This window comes from Colletotrichum costaricense (genome assembly GCF_030867565.1).
Source record: "Colletotrichum costaricense strain IMI 309622 chromosome Unknown Scaffold_6.1, whole genome shotgun sequence".
NCBI lineage: Eukaryota > Fungi > Ascomycota > Sordariomycetes > Glomerellales > Glomerellaceae > Colletotrichum > Colletotrichum costaricense.
In genome coordinates, this window is record NW_026848235.1 from 916,441 (window position 1) to 935,386 (window position 18,946).

Below are 18,946 nucleotides of genomic sequence, written 5' to 3' on the forward strand. Positions count from 1 at the left end.
CGTTTGAAGCCGAAATTCAAACTACAAGTCATTTGGGGTCAGGTCAGAGTACGTATTTTTGTCTAATATTTTATAATACTGAACATTAATCATTAAACTCTATCACGTCATTAATCTCGTGAGATCGGGAGATCTACCACACCGGCAGCTAACGTACAGCCCCCAAAGAATAAGATATTAACATCAAATCATCGCCACGTTCAGCACATGCGATCAACGCCGAGCCAGCGCTTTAAGAACTCAGAGCCTGGTGATACTGTCGGTGCAATCGGCCAGGTTGTTCTTATCATTTCCAAACAGTGCCATTTTTTCCATGCTACTCCGCGTCAGTAATCGAGCATACATACAGTTTTCTCATCATGGAGTAACTCACGCGTTGGTAAAGCTGCTGCTCCACTTATTCTGCTGTCCGATGAAGCCCTGGAACTTCTTTCCGATGTCTCCAGAGGTAGAGGTGGAGATCTTGGAGTCCGACGGGAACACAAAGACGCCCGGTGCAGCAGTGCCCTTAGTCGCGAAGTCGTATGTCTCCTTGTAGTAGCTGACGTCCCATTTTCCAGGCCTAGTAGTGAATGATCAGCATTTGTATAACGATGTTGAATTTCATGACATGATGAGGCGACTTACGTTGAGTCTTGGGACGCGTTGGCTTTGGTCGTATCGACAAAGTTTTGCGTCGAGGTGCTGTGAGCCCCCAGAAGCGCAGCAAGAGCCTCAGCGTCAAGGCCCTTCTTCTGGAAGAGTGCAACGAGCACGTCGGCGGAGGCAAAGACGTCGGGCAAGCCACCATTCTTGGCAGATGTGGTGCTGTCCGCACGGCCGATGAAGGTCTTCACCTTGGGCCCACCGGGGCAGAGGAAGATTGCGGCATCTGAGGTGTGGGAGATCAGTAAAATTAATACTTCCCACGTGGCTTTCCTGATTTCATAGTGAGACTTACTTCCAGCGAAGACAATCATGTCCGCAACGGTAGTGTTGTACTTGGTTGCAAGACCCTGTAGAACACCGGCAATTTTCTGCAGGCCCCTGTTCTCGCTCCTGTTGAGTTCGACATCAGGGTTGACACCGACAATTAGCGAGCCGTCGCAGCCACCGTTGAGGCCTTGGGAGGTGTCCCAGGAGCCACAGTCATGGAAGATTGCGCGGATGGATGCGCGTGCGAGATCGTTGCACTGAGGACCACTCATGAAGAGAGAGTTGAGCTCAGTGTTGACTTGCTTCCAGACTGCTGGGCACTTGGCTCCGCCGCGAGTGTCAAGATCCTTTGCGACGACGGCACCAGAAGAGGCATCTTCAGCGTGGGGGAGAACTGCGGCATTGGCGAGTGCCAAGAGGCCAGCGAGAAGGAGGCTTGAAGCGTGCATTACGAAAGAAAGATGGGGCGATGATGCGGTCGACGGGAAGGAAGACGTGCAGTGTCTTGGCAGTGGTTGCTGTGGAAGATGCTGAGAGAGGATGCCAAGAAGTCAGAATTCTTAATGTGAATACACCATCTTTATAGATGTGAAGAACGACTCAAAATCTCTGCTCTTCTCAGACATTCTCACTTTCTCGCATGCACTTTCGATCCGATCCAGACGCATCAGAAAGTCCGGCGGCAAGGTCAAGCCATCATGTCGGCCCCGGTGGTATGGTTACCCCATGGGCAAGCCGAAGGCACTTGGACTGTCATCGCTGCTGACATGCCTCTTAGCCAGGCTTCATTGTACTGCAAAGTGTTGTAAATCGGGTGTTGTCAACAGCCTGGGAAGCTTACGGAATCCGAAGTCTCTAGCGTCTAACGGCATGCGAAACGGACATTGTATTCTCGGTGGCGGCTGAGCAGGTCCGGCAGAGCTAAAGCTATTAGTGCGCTTACACATTGACGCCAAAGGTATCTCGAACCAATGAGAGAGGCACCATTTCCAAAAGGAAAGTAGTTTGAAGGTAAAGAGAGCCGCATGGACATGGACAAAGAAGCACAAAAGGGGAAGGGGTCGATCGTGAAACACAGGAACAGAGCGCATCCAGTGCCATGGGTCCTGAGACCTTTCATTCTCTATCAATTCCACTAAGGCTGTACTGCAGATACTATATCTATTCGCCGTATATGCCAGTAGAAGAATCCACGTGCAACAAGTGGTTGCGTGAGTAAAACGGGATCAAGCCGCAGCCGAGTCCTGACCAGACCACCGGGTAAATCACAGGTCTTGACGCTTAATTATCAAGATTCAACGGCTCCGTGTAGCGCTGATATCAGTCAGTCAATGAAGTTCAGTCGGCGATTATGTCAACAGCCTTCGGCCAAAGTCTATCGTTGATAGTCTGCCCTTCAGACCAGCCATACGGCGTCAACCACCGACTTTCAGATGAGAACCCAAGCTCCTCATGTGAAAAGAGTTCAAGTCTCCCATACTGATCGTCTAGAGGTAAGCTGACATGCGCATTTGCAGTGTGACTTTCACGGCCAGCATGTCGGGTAAGACAGGGTCTAATACGGCGCCTTGGCCAAGTACCTAATCTGCGGGCCAGACATCGACCTGCGTAACACACAGCTCGACCGGCGAGGGGTTCCAGAACTCTTTACCCCAGTTGCATGCGCACTGATTCCACAGAGGCCCAGTGCCTCGCACCAAACCACAGGCTTTGGCCAGTCTATTCACGATCCGAAAGACGTCTCTGGAGGTGCAGACTGGGCACGGGCGCTACGCACCATTTCTCGGCCGATGTCTGCAGCGTCATGCAGATTCAAGGCCCCATGATTGGCTGCTTTCGTCCGAAGCCATGGTCTGGACCCCCATTGCATTGCAATTCACCTCAACCTCCTTCCATGCATGGCCAAAGCGTGGAGTACCTAGCTGTTCAGGAGCAGCACGAAATACCAGCCACGCGGTTTGCAATCAATCTTTTGCAATGTAGAGAGGTAAGAAATGGAGTAGGGGCGAGGTTGCATAAGTCTGGCGGTGTTCACCTTAGAATTCAGCTCGCAGTAGATTGCGAGGCTCGTAGCTCGAGGCCGGAGCATTGTGACGAGACAGGATATGGGTCGGAGTTCACTGCTTCCCTGGCCCCCTAAAATCCACCGCTATGAAGATTACTCGACCTTGCGTTGGATTATTAGAGAAGGAGAATTTCACGCTGCGTTCCACAGAGAGTTTGTCCATCCGTCATGGTATTCTGGGATGGTTCATCTACATTGCCCACGAGTCAGTGATCAAGGGATCCAGAAGCTGAAGGGGTACTCGAGACAGGCGTTCCAGTATCACAGAAACAACTGCGAGAATTGGAGGAAATGGGTCTCAGCAGGTTTAACAGAGCTACCAAGGAAGAGAAAGATCTTCCATTCTCATATGCAGGACGGCTAATGAAAACGAGAAGTCGATTGATTGAGATCGGAATCATCAGATATGCGCATTGAGGTCTGACAGCCGCATTCGAGGCCACCTTGGTATTTGACAGCTTCTCACACGAGAGGCCTCGACAGGGAGTCGGAGCTTTTCAAGACGCCCTACCTCGACATCAGTGGACTACAACCAGCGATCATTGCGTTGATATTCAGAGGCTGTTCGCTGAACAGAACATAGAATCATCCGCGTTTGCTATGTCTTTCATATCTCTTTCAGTGCGACGTAGTGGCCTGCATATGTTCGTATTTTCTTTGTAGTGGAAGAGAGGCACAGGGAAGACCGGGACCAGCTAATTCAAAGGGAAAGGTGGGCGAAGTTTGCTACGATCAAAGCAATCCAGGGATCCTTGTTTTAAGAACAATACATACTATTCAGTGCTCAGTCAAAGAGTTGGTTAAAGCCTCTTATTGGACGACAGGAAACCAAGAACGCTGTTCACATTCGTGAATTTTGGTATTCGCAGCCCTGGTTGTGGAAAGCTTCAAGCAAAGAGCACTTAAGGATGGAGCCGTGCCGACTGTTGAATGCGAAGCCACTTACTGCCTATTGGATGCCTTATCCGAGTCACTTCATACCTGGACACTCTTTAACAACTCCTGAATCTGTCTCGTACCATTGACTGTGCCTGTGTTCCTCAGGAGGTCGTTCTAGCTTGTTGTCTGGCTCTGATCTGAGCGGTGCACGTCCGCCATCAATCTCTCCGCCTAGCAGTCAGCTCGGTTATCGGCATAGCTGTCTTTTACTCTTCCTTATGAATCTCCACCATGGACTCAACACACTACAACCCGAGAGATAGCCCTTTTGTTACAATTGTAAGTAATATGGAATGGATTGGCATTCGAAATGACACCAATTTTGACATTTTCAGCTCGATGTCCCTAAATTCGGAACACTTTACTACAAGATTGGAGAAGACAATCCCACAGAAAGTCGGAGCACTTCCGAAGTTGTGGACCTAGCCGTGACAATTATGGGAAACCGCTTTTACAACCTCGATCGGAAAAGGGATGGCAAGGACGTGAATCCTGACTCTGAACTAAAACAGAAGTTCTGTCAGGTCATTGCAATGATCAAAGACAAAATTCCCAGGGAGAAACTTTTCGTGTCACTTAAAGTTCAAGTACCGGAACAGGAAGCCCTAGAGGCGGGGGAGAAATCCCAAGAGGCGGAGGAGAAATCCCAAGAGGCGAAGGCGAAAGTCGTGACACTTGAAGTCCAAGACTCGAAGGAGAAAGCTAAAATCCTCGAAAAGAAAGTCCTTAAGTTCTTGAATAAGTTCTTGACTGAGTCCTTGGCCTCAATGAAGCTCGAAAGCGTAGACCTGTAAGAAGTCCCCCTCTCTATATCAATCACCACGTTTGAAAGCCAACTCACGTGCGCTATGCTGATATCAGTGCTAGTATTATTCTGCATGATGAGAACCGCACTTCCGAAACAGCCGAGATTGTTTGGAAGAAGCTGATAGAAGAGGTCACAGCCCAGAAAGATGGAAAAGGAAGAGCCCAGTTTCTTGGAGTCAGACCTTGGAGCAGTCAAAATGATACTTTTGTGCTCGTCGAAGCACTCCAAACCCCAGCCGTCTATCACCAACAAGCCTTAGTCTTGCCCAATTATCCCGACCTGAAGTCCTGGATGGAGGCACGTAAACACACCAAGTCCAGCTTTGTGCGGCTTGCTAAAGTACCCAAAACAAAGATCACAGTCCACAATCAGAAGAGTACATGGCCATTCGAGTTGGTGACAATGGACACGGCAAATGTCCTCACTGCGCTGCACGGGAAATCATGGCCAAGTACAATGATTCTCGCCTGGCATATGGCGCATGATGAAGAGATTCGACAAGCTGTAGAAGACTTGCAGATGCTAGATCGTCAACAGGAACGTGGAAATCATCCAATGCCGGTCTCAAGATCGGTGATAGGGTTGGAGGCCGGAGAGGCGGCAGGAAAGAAAGAACGCGAAGAAGAGAGCGGAACAGGGAGCAAGAAAAAGATCGATGTTAGCAGGTATAAGGATGCAATGAAGGTTTCGTTATCGTCTTACCACCAGGGGGCAATCAAGATGATACTTGATAACTACTTCAAAAGGGGTTGACGTCTTTTGTCAACTACCTAACGTTTACGGACAGTAAGTACCCACTACTTTACTGACGTTGTCTTGCAGTTGATGGGATAAGTACTCAAATTATCTAGAAATCCGAAGTAGTAATCTGTTTCTCACGACATTAGAAGTGGATTAGTGTTGTTAAACCTCCGCGTACCTAGTCTAATCTTCGCGTGACCGTCTTGGTTTTCTATGGCTTTCCACAATTGATTTTCTTCTACAAACCTTTGAGCACGGGCTCGGTTGAAACATGTCGGTTATACATACTCACGTAAAAATTTCCAATGAGGATATGGTTGAAATAGACAGGCAAAAGTTCGACTTGTGACAGCGCATAAAGCTGAGAAGACTGCTTGAAACCAGCTGGTCAAGGAGGAGTACTTTGTGTGACCACTAAACTCGAGCTATCGAAGAACCGATGCTGGACAAAGCCAGTCACTCAGAGACATCCGAAATCAGTTGTATTTGGGCAAATATACCGTCTTTTACGATAGCTTGTCCGGTTCCCACGTGATTGCAAATATACCACCGCCTGCAGACAACTGATGGGGAGTTTCAGAGCCCAACACTCTAGTCACATGCGCATTGACGCCCCAGACTCCAGACTTTGTCAGTCTTCTCCAAGACCCGGATTTCGTTTGAAGTATTATAGGGCGCGCGCTGCGGATCATTCCCAGCCGTGATCCATAGCGTCGTGGAGAATTGAATCACCGTGGTTGGCTCACCGGTCTAGACCTTAACCGCGGTACCACCACGTGCAACGCACGAACACAATTCGACCTTCATCCCGCTGCATTTGACCAACCTCGTAGGTTTATCAAGAGTGTATGTATGAGGTGAGTCATTGCATTACAAGGGAATAATGATCAGGGTGTCGCAGCATCAATACTAAGCGGTATTGTCTTGGCAAGAGAGTGTAAAATTAGGTAGGTAGTTTGCATAAATCTGGACAATTTGGCAACAGTTAATCAACTGGAGCCGCAAAATACTTCCAAAGTTCCGTTTCCCAAATAACTTGTCTTAATCGAGAAAGTAATCTAACTTGATTCTTATTCTGTCCTGAGATTCGAGACAAAATCCTGATCTATCTCAACTGTCAGAAGTCAAAATTTCCCTACTGCTGCTCCATCTTGCAAACACTAGGATGCAGCTGGGCCCGGATCATGTATAAGGTAGTCGAGCTGATGTCCACTGCGAAGCTTACTCGATATGAGCCTTACATACCTATACCACGATGTAGTCACCGTGTTCTATAAGTCGTCTTCATTGTCTACGAAAGCATGGTTCTGTCCCGAACGCAATGAATCTTCGACTTCCTGAGCCTCTACCGAGATTTGGCAGCGTCTACTTCTTTTAATTGCGCTCATACAACTAGGGTATTCATAATTTCATACTTGCTACCTCTCCAGCATTTCTAAGACCTCATAAATCTTGATTGATATCCACGAATCCCAGTGCTTCTTTTCCACAGTGCTTCAGAGCCAGATTAGTGTCTTTTCTGAGCGTGGCCACCCATCTTCGGAAGTAATACTGCACTGCAGCAACCTTCGAAGTCTACATCGACATGTGACCGGAAATCTTTTCGTCCAGAGCAGCCCACATGTGCGCAACTCCGAACTTTCTTGCCCTTGCAAAAATCTTACCATGTTCGTGCTTTGTTCTGGTCAAGAGTTCTCCGTCGGTACGGTTATCGAACTTTGAAAACAGTGTGACTAGAAAGAAATCAACCACGTTGTTCTCCTTTGAGAGCATTTAGTCCCCACTTCAATAAGTGGGTGAGGGTTTCGTTGGTCTCGTCGATTGATCTTCTGTGTTCCACGTCAAAGAAATGGGGAAATCACATGCATGGTTGGCTGGAAGAAAGCCAAGCAAAAACCCTGTGCTTGAGTGAAAAGTTTTGGCTGTTCAGGGTCAAAGAGATGAAAGAAGTTTGCTTTCAGTCAACAGGGATGAAAATCGTTGTTTCTTCAGAAGATATCCGGTGTTCGTATTCAATGAAATAGCGACCATTGAACAAAGATCCTAGGATCATGCCGTCATATTGGAATAGGCTGAGCGACAAGTACAAATTGAAGCTTGACCGCGCTCATCACAAAGACAAGCTTCGACAACCTCTGCACTGATTCTTTTACCATCCTTTCCTCAACATCGCTTTCTTTCATCCTCGCCCCTATTACTTTCTCAAATCAAACATGGCCTCGACAACGCTAGAGGAAGATCCTGAGCGTTATTATCCAGTCGTGAGTGGCCTAAGTTCTTCATCCACATCGACTTGCTTTCTAATGCCAATCTTCAGCTTGACCTTGCATGTGGAACACTCTACGTCTCCGTTAAAAGTCATTACTCGGCCAAGTTTGTGGACGTGTTCAGGCAGATTCTGGAAGTAGGCATTGTCTCCTCCACTGATCATATTGAGGATGTGGAAGAGCAGGAAAGGAAAGTCGGCAAGATTATCAAGAACAGTAAGGTCGATAGAAAGGACTTCTTCGTGACTATCAAAGTCCACGCTCCGCTGCGGAACGCGTCTCGGTCAAAGCGCTTCACCTTTCAAAAGCTGTGAGATGGCACTGATTTTCTACCAATGACTACGTTATGTGTAATCGCTATGTCACATGATCTATGCTAACATCTGCGCTAGGAGATCCGAGGCTGACACTACCATGAAAAAGACCTTGGAGAGACTGCAACTCGACTATGTGGACCTGTAAGATGGCTGTCTCATTAGACCAGTCGCCTTGAATGGTTGCAACTTGAAAGCAAGAAGTATGCTAATATTTCTTCTAGCATTCTTCTGCATGATGCTCACGCTGTCATCAAAGACCAAGCATTCAAGGAAGCCTGGGAGATTTTGGGGCGTTTTACGAAAGAGATCGATGAGAAAACGAAAAGCACCCGGTGCAGGTTTAGAGGACTCTCAAACTTTGACAAGAGCAACTTTGGGATAGGAAACTCAGAAGTTGCCATCGAAACCACGTCACTTCGTAGCGGCGATTTCCCGGACTTTCGCCACTATCAGGAGGGAAAAGATAGCAAGGCCTATCATGACTGGATCCAAAGTGGTAGTGAGCTGGAACTCGGAGACGAAGAGACGCGAAGGGGGCTTCGTAATATATTCAACCACCGGGCGAAGTATTTGCATAAGGTGTTTAGAGATCACTCGATCTCTGAAAAACCCCGCTTCATGTTCTTGGACCCTCTGCCGTTTCATAGCAGGAGTGTTTCGATGTACGACTTCCTGGGAATGTTGGGTTCGGGTTTTGGTGCAACACCAAGTGACGTCCTGGGAAAGTGGGCTTCTATCACACCACAAATCCGTTCTTCTGGTGTAGTGGGAGAACTAAAAAATGAATTCCACATGTCGGAATTTGACCGCGGGCGAATCGACTTTTCATTCAACTCGACGTTCAGGATCTCGGTAACGGCGCAAACACCCGAAAATCATCAATAGACAACCAATAGAGAGATGATTAATGAGGGGGCAACATCACTCGGTTGGAAATGTGTCCCCGTTACGGAGGCCATATAAGAGAGAAACTTGACTTAAGTTTCCTCTCGATCAGTAAAGCATTATTAAAAATATATCTAAATGCATATTTTCTCAGTACACAGACAATATACCCCTTGATCTACCTTAGTTCCGATACCTGGATGTTGACATCTGGTACATATCGCTTTACTGTTCAGCTGCAACGATATAGTTTTGGCAAGTTAGTTTGACTCTATGAGGAGATTCTCAAACCTGTTAATTTCCGACAGTTGGCTGACTAGATCCAGTGGGGTGACATCTGATATGACGTCAAGAAGCTTTCCCTGAGCGGAGATCGTGTTGAAAGCTTTTGCCAAGTTTCGACTGAAACAGTTCAGAGAAATAAGAGAAGGCTTCCTACGTGATATGAGAAAGCCGAAAGTAACATTTGAGGATTAGTGCTACCAGGAAGATGGTCAAGCTATCGAAAATTGATTCAAGCCATTTCATTCGCATCAAGACATTGAGGTAGGGTAGTGGATCGTCGTCAAACTTCGTGGAAGCTTCAGCTTCCCCTGATTCGACATATTTACAGCTGATGGGAATACTCAGTCAAATATGCGCATAAAACTCATACACCTGCTTCCGAGGCCACCTCACAGCCTCCAACAACACAGGATGTCCCGCCAACTGCGCATCAACCATAGCAAACAACCTCTTCGACCACCCCCGAAGGAACCAAAACGTCGGCTCGAGCACACACAAGAACACGGAAAAGTACGCCAGCAGGACCAGGCTGTACGGGTTCAGGGCGTGTATGTCGGCCATGATGTTCTCCGAGATGACGTACGGCCAGAAGAGAATCATGCCGACCTCGAGGTTGGCGCCGGCATGCGCCATGAGGTAGACTGCTTTTTCGAGCTCGCGCACGGCTGTCACGTACTCTTCGCGCGCGCTGTCATGGAGGTTTTCTGTGTAAAAGTCTAAGAGGCCTTGGATTGCTTCGAAGACGTCGGGTGGGAGTGGGGAGTTATGGAGGGGTGGGAGCCTGTTTAGTCTGTCAGTGTTGGGAATAAGAATTTCTTGATGGCCGGTGTCGACGCACTTATATGATGGATCACTCGGATCGATGGTCCATATTCCTGTCGCCATTGGCGCAAATTCCGTCCTTACAATTTTTGTCTGATATGGTTCGAGGATCGCACGAATCCCTCGCACAAAGATGAAGACACCCATGATATCCGGCTCGGAGTCGAGGTCCTGCCCCATCCGCACGGGCAACGAAGCGACGTAGAAGACGACAAGCGACGCGAAGCAGAAGAATGGCTTCCAGTTTGTGTCGTTAACGGTGTGAAGCTGCGTTCGGAAGCCCTCGAGGCCTGCAGTCTGATGTGACGTCGCGAGGTCGAGGTACTTGTCCCGCGCCGAGGGTATCAGATACGCCTTGTGCAGCGCCGCGATTGTGAGGATGCCGTGCATGACAAACGGGCAATCGTAGCCGATCTCGGGCATGGTAACGCGCCAGACGTGTTGCATGTCCGGGCGGACGGAGAGGCTGTTTGCGGTGACGAGCGTGAAGTGGTGCATCAACTCCAGGCCGTGGCCCCAGTGTCCGATGGACGGAGCGGGAGAATGGAGCCTGTCATGGTCGATGGCGGCGTCTAGGAAGTTGTATGGTGCTTCTGGGCTGAGGCCGTTGACAGATGGTGTTGTTGTTGATCTTTGGGGGGTGATGTTTGCTGGTGAGGTCTGTGATGTTGAGAGACTGCATGGGATGCCGTGTCTTGAGCAGTTGAAGCAGGACGGGTATGCTTCATCGCACTGGGTAAGTTCAAGCTATCAGCAAACGGACCACAGATGAAGGGACGTCCTTATCTGATTGGAGGCTAGGTTGATTGGGTCCAAATCTAAACCCCTTACCGCGTGTTCGGTACGCGGCAGCCAAGTTAGGGTAGGTAGATGAGGGAGGGAGGGCTGTCAGTGTGTCACCTACCTTGACTTTCCTCCGCTTACAGTCCCTACAGCCAGTGCGGGACTTGGTATGGGAACGACGGGTTGCCATTGGATCGGAAGATTGGGCAACGGACGAGGGATGGCCGTTCCGTCTCAGATCCTATAATGATGCAAGAAAATTTCCGCGTGTAAGGTGACAATACCTTAGGTCTTTGTGATGGGTGGGTGTACGAGGGTGCGAGCGGATCTCACGCCTACAGAAGTTTGCTCAGACTGGAACCGGCTACATAAAACGCAGACAGCACCTCAGTCAAATCAAGCGTGCAGAAGGGAGAGACAGGAGAGAGTACGAACACGCGGGTTTTGGCCATAGAGAATAAGAATAAAGAAGGTTGATGGAAGATTGTGGACACGGGGTAATCCGCCAGCCGACGGCTTTACAGTTGTCAGTCAGAGTTCGATGTGGTTGCGAAGTAGAGATGCGGGAATACGAAGCGAGCAATGCGAATACTCGCAATTGCGGAGCCCCGCTCCTTAGTAAAGTGGATCTTCCGGCGCTTGACATGCACGGCCCACCGTTCCCGGGTGCCCAAAAGCGTCCGGATCCCGGCGTCTTTCGTCAGCCCCTGCGCCCGGTAGGGACGCCAAGTCGTACTGGGACAATCGTGATTGGTCCCGTACTCAATACGTCTTTGTACGGCCGGGTCAAGCCCACTGTCCAAATTTCTTCGAGAATTCCTTACAGCAGATTTGACTGAGGAGAGACAAACGCTCGGGACGCAGAGAGGGGCGCAGTGATACTCGCATCCCAGGCAGACAGAATACAGAAGCACTACTGGCCGGTAGACCCTAAGATTGGCGAACGGTGCGCCAAGGGTCCTTCTAACTTGCCGTTTGTGAGCTGTACTAGTATCTTTTGCGTGGCTGAGTCTAAGGGGGTGGAATACGATTGAACCGATTTGTTTATTGGATGAACCACACAACGTGGACCATTGCCGTCCTAACGCGAAAAGCACATAAGCATAATCCATTTCGCTGCCTTGAACCTTGAGATAGTCCCATCATCATACCTTCTTTACCTAGAACGACACTCAGCGAGCGGAACAGCCTGCATCGAAGTCCCAGGAACGCTCCTTTCGATTTCATCTGGATCTTCCTCGACCCTCTTTTCCTTGAACGGCCAGCTGCTGTACTTCTATCGATCCATAGTCAACAATCGAAAGGCTCCTCTCCATCTCGTTCTCGTAAAGTGCCACGATCGCAAACATGGCACGAGGCTGTACCCCCGACTATGTCAACGCCGAATGGTCGTTCTACCGTTTCGAGCCTTCCACAGCAGCGGCGGTGTTCTTCTGCGTCGTCTTTGTTCTCACTACTGGTCTTCACATCTTCCAACTCATCAGAACCAAGACATGGTACATGACGGCCTTCGTCATCGGTGGACTGTGTAAGTGCTCTGAAGAGAACATCATGTCCGTCCCTTGCCTATGGCCTGATCATGAGCTTACACCATTCTCCGCACAGGTGAAGTGGTTGGATACGCTGCAAGAGCGCAAAACACGACACAAGAGCCCGGATGCTGGACTCTCGGCCCCTACATCATCCAGAATGTCCTTCTCCTCATCGCTCCGGCCCTCATGGCAGCCTCCATCTACATGATCCTAGGTCGCATCATCATGTTGACCGACGGAGAGAGCCATGCCTTGATCAAGAGACGCTTTCTGACCAAGGTCTTCGTTTCTGGAGACGTCCTTTCGCTCCTGATGCAGTCCAGTGGTATGTGCATTTGCCCTTTTTGGCCAACCTGTAGTAGTCGGCCATCACTAACGCGCGTGGTACAGGTGGTGGTATGATGGCGTCCGGCGCAAGCATGATGGATATTGGCGAGAAGGTCATCATCGTCGGCCTATTCATTCAGCTCGCCGTCTTTGGCTTCTTCATCGTCGTGGCCGCCCTCTTCCACCGCAGGATGTTGCTTGTTCCGACCGCAAAGTCTCACCAGCCCGAGATCCGCTGGCGCTACTACCTCCTGACGCTCTACGTCACCAGCGTTCTGATCTGGGTGCGTAGTGTCTTCAGGGTCATCGAGTACCTGGAGGGCAACAAGGGCCACCTGATGACCAACGAAGCGTACGTCTACGTCTTTGACGCGACGCTCATGTTCCTCGTCATGGTGTGGATGAACTGGTTCCACCCGAGCGAGATCGGTCTCTTGCTTCGCGGCGAGCCACCCATCAAGAACGGACTCGAGCTCGTGATGATGAACAGAAAATTTGGAAAGATCCAGAACGAGAACAGCAGCATGAGCGCTTAGGGAATCGATCGAGAAGAAGCTCTCAGGACTTGGGGCCGGGTACTTGGTAGGCGCGGGGGAAGGCGCTTGATTTCAGAGAGCCTCTCAGGATAGACTGCATCTGTAGATTCAGTTAGTACGTTTCTGGGATGGCCCAGGCCATGCCCATTGTTTGAAGCATTTCATTTGTTGGGAATAGAGGTTGTTTGGAAACGGCCGATGGGACTCCCGCGATGGAAAACGCGATCGAGAATGCAGCAGGATAACAGCAGCCGTACATTTGCGGTTAATATCGATTCTAGATGGAGAGCGTGTCTCATTCTTGGGTTAAGCGTTGCATGTGAAGATTCAGACATTCTAGAGCCATGATGACGAGGTTGACAAAGTTGATGTTCTTGGTAGGTAGGTAATGCGAAAGAACGCCTAACGCAATGGAAGAAGTCCAGGGGCTCGGGGTGTCTTATCGTTATCAGAGCTTAAAGCTGATAAGATAAGATACGCGAGGCGAACGCACAGGTCAGTGACCTTCCACGGCGGGGCGGACGATCTGCAGGAAGGGCGCCCGGAGCCGAATAAAGGCATGATCGGCGGTATCAACCCCGCATAAGCTTGCTGATACGTTGGAGCTCCAGCGGGCCTCAAGGTGCGGCTGCCGCCTACCTCAGCAATCAACCTCTCCTGTCGAGTCACCCAAGGTGCCAACCTGAGGTAACTACGGAGTAAGGTCATCTTTCTAACCGCTTCATTCCCTCTCGCCTGGACGCAGAAACGATTGAGGGCGTTTGTCATCTTACAGCATCAACAGCAGCGCAATAACCATCAACCTGAGGCCCGACGACTGCCTTATCTGCCCTGCCTTTCGCAAGCCGCCGGCATCAGGCTACACCTACCTGAGGCTCTATCCGGCAGCCCCATCCGCGTCACCTCCACGTCTCGCATCGTCTCACCGGCATTAGTAACAGTATTCTGCTTCCGTCAACCTCTCTTTTTTACGAACACGACATAGCTTGTATGCATGCGCACCGTCTCAATACTCTTGTCGTCAAGTATTAGGTAGTTAAAGTGCCACTTCCCTCAATGTCTCATCTCGCCGTCCTGTTTATCAGTTGCTAACATTCTGAAGCACATTTTGTAGCTGACCGATACCATTACTCTCTACGTTCGATTCGCTAGCAAGACAAGCCGATCCTGATACGATCCCGAATACATGATGGCCGGACCCCAAAGCCCAGCCAAGCAGGGGTTGGAAGAGTGGGAGGAGATTGCCGACGACTACTCTGTCGTGTCACTCTCATCCGATGACGAGGACGGTAGTGCCCCTCTCGCAACGACGACCACAGCCAACAAGCCATCTTCGACTGTTGGAACGCTAAAGAATGCCGCTGCCGGTCCTTTGGCGACTGAAGACGCGAGCTCCTCTCGCCTGACTTCTGCCAAGCAAGCCTCTAGTTCAACAGCAGCAGCAAGCAGCGATCAGCCACCAAGGCGAGACCTCCTAGATTTACTTGGGAACTCCCTCCTACCCAATGAGGCCATTCAGCCAATCTGGAATTCATACCAGACTAAGCAGCAAACTCCAACGCCGCCACTGAAACCAAGCAACGGCAAGGAAATCGAGGGGTTGAATCGAGATATCGGCCGCCTAACAATGGGCAACGAGGACGCCGACGAGGTTGACTCATCGAGTAAACCAGAAGGCACCTTGGGCGAAACCCTGGACTTGGACGACTCCTCGATGAATCCTACCATCATCAGCCAGAAGCTAGAGTCTCTTGGCGAATACCTCCTTGACACATTCAATCGGACCAGCAAGGAGTTGACTGGCTTTGACAAGGCGCCGGCTATCGCCAACAGTTGTCAAGCTCTCATGGCGAACATCAATGATCTTCGTCCCATACTCGCTGATTATGCATCTCAGTGGGACGCGAATGTTGAGAAGGAAATCCCGCTCGATCCCAGTGTCACGCTCTGGATGGATTCTTTGCGTACTGTTCTTGCAAGGCTTCGGAGAAAAGCCAGAGCCTGGCCGCAGCATCCGGCAAGCGAAGAGGCAAGGATCCGTGCGAGCTTGAACAAGTATGCTGCTGCACTGGACAAGCAGGACAAGCAGATGCAAGAGTTTCTGCCCATTATACAAGCGTAAGTCATCGTCTCCCAGCATCGTCGTCCTCGTCACTAACTGTTATCAAGCGACTTCAACACCTACCGGACACAGGACATGCAATTTCCGGTAGAAAACACGGAAGATTCCGCCAACAGCCCTGCACGTTCAGGCCGTATACCGACACGTCCCACGTCTCGTCTTGCCCAAGTTCGAGACGCCCTGTACGCACTCAAGGACCAAGTTCAAAATACGATTCATGTCCTCGCTATCAGCCACCACTTCCTTCCCCAGACTGCCTCGGAGACTGCTGTAGCTGTTGTTCAGTGCCTGAGGTCTACTGTCAACGCCGCGTCCCTCGCCCTGACCAACAACGGCTCGGAATGGCTCGAGAGTGACTCTGGTAGAGCTCATATTGGGTTGCTGTCCCATGCCGAGTTCAGCAATCTGGACCCCGCGATGCTGCAGGACTACGCAGCGCGACTGAAGCAGATCTGCGACCTCGTATCCGACCCGAATAGTCATCAGCGTTGGACTGAGGAGATGATTAAGGACCATTATATCTACATGTTGGTTGAACAAGAGCAACTTGATGCTCTCCATAACATCGCCTCTGCACTCGAGGAGATGTTGCTACCACAACACATGAAGACCAAGACCGAGTTTGATGATTTCTTGAAGGAGATGTAATGATTTCGCAACAGGAGACAACAGAACCAAGTGGACTACAGATTCATGACATGGAACAGCGGGCTGGCATTGGGAACTATGAGCGCAGCTTTGAGCGGGAACGTAATGATTTTTAGGATTGGATGGCGTCATGAGTGACGGGTTTTGATGAACAGCGAACCAAGATGGACACGGAAGCTTCCACATGAACTTGACAGAATGTATTGTTCCTTCAGCCGTATGACTCAACAAAGTCTCGAGTATCAATGGCGCAACTCTCCTGTGTGAAACAAGTTTCTCTCACATATCCATGAAGGCTTTTGCCTTATCTTGAAGTACTTGGGGTTTACCATATCTCCGGCTTCTGCTTCACGATGGTGGTGATAACGACACCATTTGAACGCGTAGAATAGAGCTACTTGTCTAGGTCACCTCTTACCGTCGATAATTGTGAATGGTCCAAAACTTATTGTCATGTAGCTTGTCATCATTCAAAAAAACGCCGGTGTTTCAACCTTTGAACAGAGAAGCCCTGTACAGGTTCACTGTCAAGCTTAAAGGGCTTAGAGCAGCACGTGGGGCGGTTATTTTGGTCATTTTCCCCAGACGCCGATTCCGCACGAGCCGCCTTCCAGAAAAGGACCCCTAAAACTGCATCTTCCTTAACCCTTGTTCTTAAGTGGGCCTAAACTGGAATAATCAGGCCATTTTCCAAAAAGTTTGCCCGCAGAATCTGTCTTTTTACAACTCTCAAAAGGGAAGAATTCTGGTAGAAGTTTCATTTTCTTCGGTTCTGTTTTGATCAAGTCCAGTCAGCCCCGTCAAATTAGTCGCCATGCCTCCGAAAAAGATTGAAGTTGTCAAGGACAATGTCGTGGCGTTTGGCAGGGTCAGCAAGAACCTCAAGATGGGGTGCGTCGGCCTGCCCAACGTGGGCAAGTCGAGTCTGTTCAACCTCTTGACCGAGCAGAGCGCCGCTGCGGAGAATTACCCCTTTTGTACGATTGAGCCCAACGAGGCGAGATGTGCTGTTCCCGACGCTCGATATGTAAGTTGAGAGTCGAGATACGAAAAGATTGCCTATTAAAAAGGGTCACCTACCTTAATTGAATATGTGGCTGAAACGTGGGCATTGTGTGTGTAGGACTTTTTGTGTGACCTCTGGAAGCCGCCTTCCATGTACCCCGCGTATCTGCAGGTCACCGACATTGCTGGCTTGATCAAGGGTGCTTCGACGGGAGCGGGACTTGGAAATGCTTTCTTGTCTCATATCCAGGCCGTCGATGGCATGTTCCACATTGTCAGGTACTACAACCATCATTTGTGGCTGAAGGACTACGTCTTGATGAGTTGGCGACTGACTTGGTTTGTGTAACAGAGCATTTGACAACGACGAGGTTTTGCACGTGGATGACTCGGTTGATCCCGTCCGTGACTTGGGTTAGTTCATGCAACTCTGGCACTTCTCTCATACTGAGGAAGCTGACTGGGCCGTTTCTAGAAACCATTCAGAACGAGCTTTGCAAGAAGGACCTCGGTATGTACTTTTCTCTCAAAATTTGGCTCAGACGGCTTACACCCATCTTAGACATTCTTGCCAAGACCATTGTTGCCGAAGAGTTGATCGTCAAGAAGGCAGGAGGCAAGTACAAGATGCTGCCCCTCTTCACAGAGACAACGACAAAGATCCAAGCTGTAAGTCCAAACTTTCCAGGCTCAAATCTCCAACCGTTTCGACCACGCAACATAAGGTACTTACACACGTAAACCAGATGCTGGAGAAGAACACCCCAGTCCGCGACGGAAGCTGGACCCCCGCCGAAATCGCCCTCATCAACGAAAAGATGTCGCTCATCACCACCAAGCCCGTCATCTACCTCGTCAACCTGACAATGAAGGACTACCTCCGCCAAAAGAGCAAGTACCTCCCGTCCATCGCCAAGTGGGTCACCGAGCACGGCGGCGTCCCGCGCGACATCATCCCCTTCTCCGTCGAGTTCGAGGAGAAGCTGCACAGCTTGAAAGACGACCCGGCCGCGCGGGAGGAGTTCCTCAAGGAGAGCAAGGTCAAGTCCAAGTTGGATAAGATTGTGACGGAAGGCTTCACGAAGCTTGGATTGCAGTATTACTTCACTGGTACGTGTACTCTTTTTGCTGGCTCTGGGTGACCATACTAAACTTTCTATCAGCGGGTGAGAAGGAAATCAGATGTTGGACGATTCCGAGAAATTGCCTTGCTCCGCAAGCTGCCGGCGCCATCCACAGCGACTTTGAGAGGGGCTTCATCAAGGCTGAAGTCGTTGCCTACCAAGACTTCCACGACCTCTGCGAGGGCGGCAAGTCCATGGATCCCATCAAGGCTGCTGGCAAGTACCGTCAGGAAGGAAAGTCATATGTGAGTTATACCTGGTTTACTTCCCAAAAGGCTGGCACACGCTGACGCTCTTTTCTCTGCTTATAGGTTGTTCAAGATGGTGATATTATTCATTTCCAATTCAGTAAGTTGAAGACTGGTCAGAGTGCGGTTAGTGATGATCTCAAGAGTGCTGACTACCTGTCTTTTTAGACGTTGGAAACAAGAAATAGAGTTTCTTCATTGAAGTTCGTGGACAATAGAGGTTTAGGTAAACAAGTTCGGCTACTAGTTGGTTATTCTCTCAGCTTAAAATGTTTCTATAGACTCTGGAGATACCATTGCAACTGTCCATTCGATGTCCCTGTATCTCTAAAGGTTATCATAATCCTGAGATTGACCTGTCTATGTGAAGTACTCTCGCGCGCCAGTTTAACCCTGGCCGCCTTAGCGGTCTATGGCCTTTGCTCCCTCTCATATGATACGAGATTGGTCCCTTCCTAGCATTCTAGGCACTGGTGAAAGCAGAATCCGAGCTATGGACAAGGTTGTGTTCACAAAATAAGATACGTATGTTGAACAAAACATCACGGCGTCGTGGCAAGGTGAGTCGCATTGATCA

At 49.7% G+C, this 18,946-nt stretch overlaps 7 protein-coding genes across 7 annotated transcripts; 5 read left to right on the top strand and 2 right to left on the bottom strand.

Annotated features, from left to right (window-relative positions):
- Positions 1 to 240: 240 nt before the first annotated feature.
- CCOS01_06519 (versatile peroxidase VPL1) lies at positions 241 to 1,364 on the bottom strand (the record flags this gene model as incomplete). The annotated part of the gene is made up of 4 exons (XM_060454687.1): positions 241 to 316; positions 374 to 562; positions 628 to 871; positions 941 to 1,364. The coding sequence occupies 4 exons, from the start codon at positions 1,362 to 1,364 to the stop codon at positions 241 to 243; spliced, it is 933 nt and encodes a 310-aa protein (XP_060314387.1).
- A 2,786-nt stretch (positions 1,365 to 4,150) lies between these two features.
- Positions 4,151 to 5,212, top strand: CCOS01_06520 (uncharacterized protein; the record flags this gene model as incomplete). Its single annotated transcript, XM_060454688.1, has 3 exons — positions 4,151 to 4,198; positions 4,255 to 4,709; positions 5,089 to 5,212. 3 exons carry the CDS (start codon positions 4,151 to 4,153, stop codon positions 5,210 to 5,212), a joined length of 627 nt encoding a protein of 208 aa, XP_060314388.1.
- Positions 5,213 to 7,681: 2,469 nt separating this feature from the next.
- On the top strand, positions 7,682 to 8,937 carry CCOS01_06521 (aldo/keto reductase; the record flags this gene model as incomplete). Its single annotated transcript, XM_060454689.1, has 4 exons — positions 7,682 to 7,729; positions 7,786 to 8,045; positions 8,128 to 8,193; positions 8,274 to 8,937. The coding sequence occupies 4 exons, from the start codon at positions 7,682 to 7,684 to the stop codon at positions 8,935 to 8,937; spliced, it is 1,038 nt and encodes a 345-aa protein (XP_060314389.1).
- A 630-nt stretch (positions 8,938 to 9,567) lies between these two features.
- On the bottom strand, positions 9,568 to 11,017 carry CCOS01_06522 (uncharacterized protein; the record flags this gene model as incomplete). The annotated part of the gene is made up of 2 exons (XM_060454690.1): positions 9,568 to 10,776; positions 10,949 to 11,017. The coding sequence occupies 2 exons, from the start codon at positions 11,015 to 11,017 to the stop codon at positions 9,568 to 9,570; spliced, it is 1,278 nt and encodes a 425-aa protein (XP_060314390.1).
- Positions 11,018 to 12,174: 1,157 nt separating this feature from the next.
- On the top strand, positions 12,175 to 13,222 carry CCOS01_06523 (RTM1; the record flags this gene model as incomplete). The annotated part of the gene is made up of 3 exons (XM_060454691.1): positions 12,175 to 12,355; positions 12,433 to 12,684; positions 12,750 to 13,222. The coding sequence occupies 3 exons, from the start codon at positions 12,175 to 12,177 to the stop codon at positions 13,220 to 13,222; spliced, it is 906 nt and encodes a 301-aa protein (XP_060314391.1).
- A 1,189-nt stretch (positions 13,223 to 14,411) lies between these two features.
- CCOS01_06524 (uncharacterized protein) lies at positions 14,412 to 15,992 on the top strand (the record flags this gene model as incomplete). Its single annotated transcript, XM_060454692.1, has 2 exons — positions 14,412 to 15,340; positions 15,392 to 15,992. The coding sequence occupies 2 exons, from the start codon at positions 14,412 to 14,414 to the stop codon at positions 15,990 to 15,992; spliced, it is 1,530 nt and encodes a 509-aa protein (XP_060314392.1).
- Positions 15,993 to 16,806: 814 nt separating this feature from the next.
- Positions 16,807 to 18,557, top strand: CCOS01_06525 (GTP-binding protein YchF; the record flags this gene model as incomplete). The annotated part of the gene is made up of 9 exons (XM_060454693.1): positions 16,807 to 17,019; positions 17,116 to 17,276; positions 17,350 to 17,411; positions 17,473 to 17,508; positions 17,560 to 17,666; positions 17,744 to 18,107; positions 18,161 to 18,366; positions 18,433 to 18,469; positions 18,538 to 18,557. 9 exons carry the CDS (start codon positions 16,807 to 16,809, stop codon positions 18,555 to 18,557), a joined length of 1,206 nt encoding a protein of 401 aa, XP_060314393.1.
- Between the last annotated feature and the right edge of the window lie 389 nt (positions 18,558 to 18,946).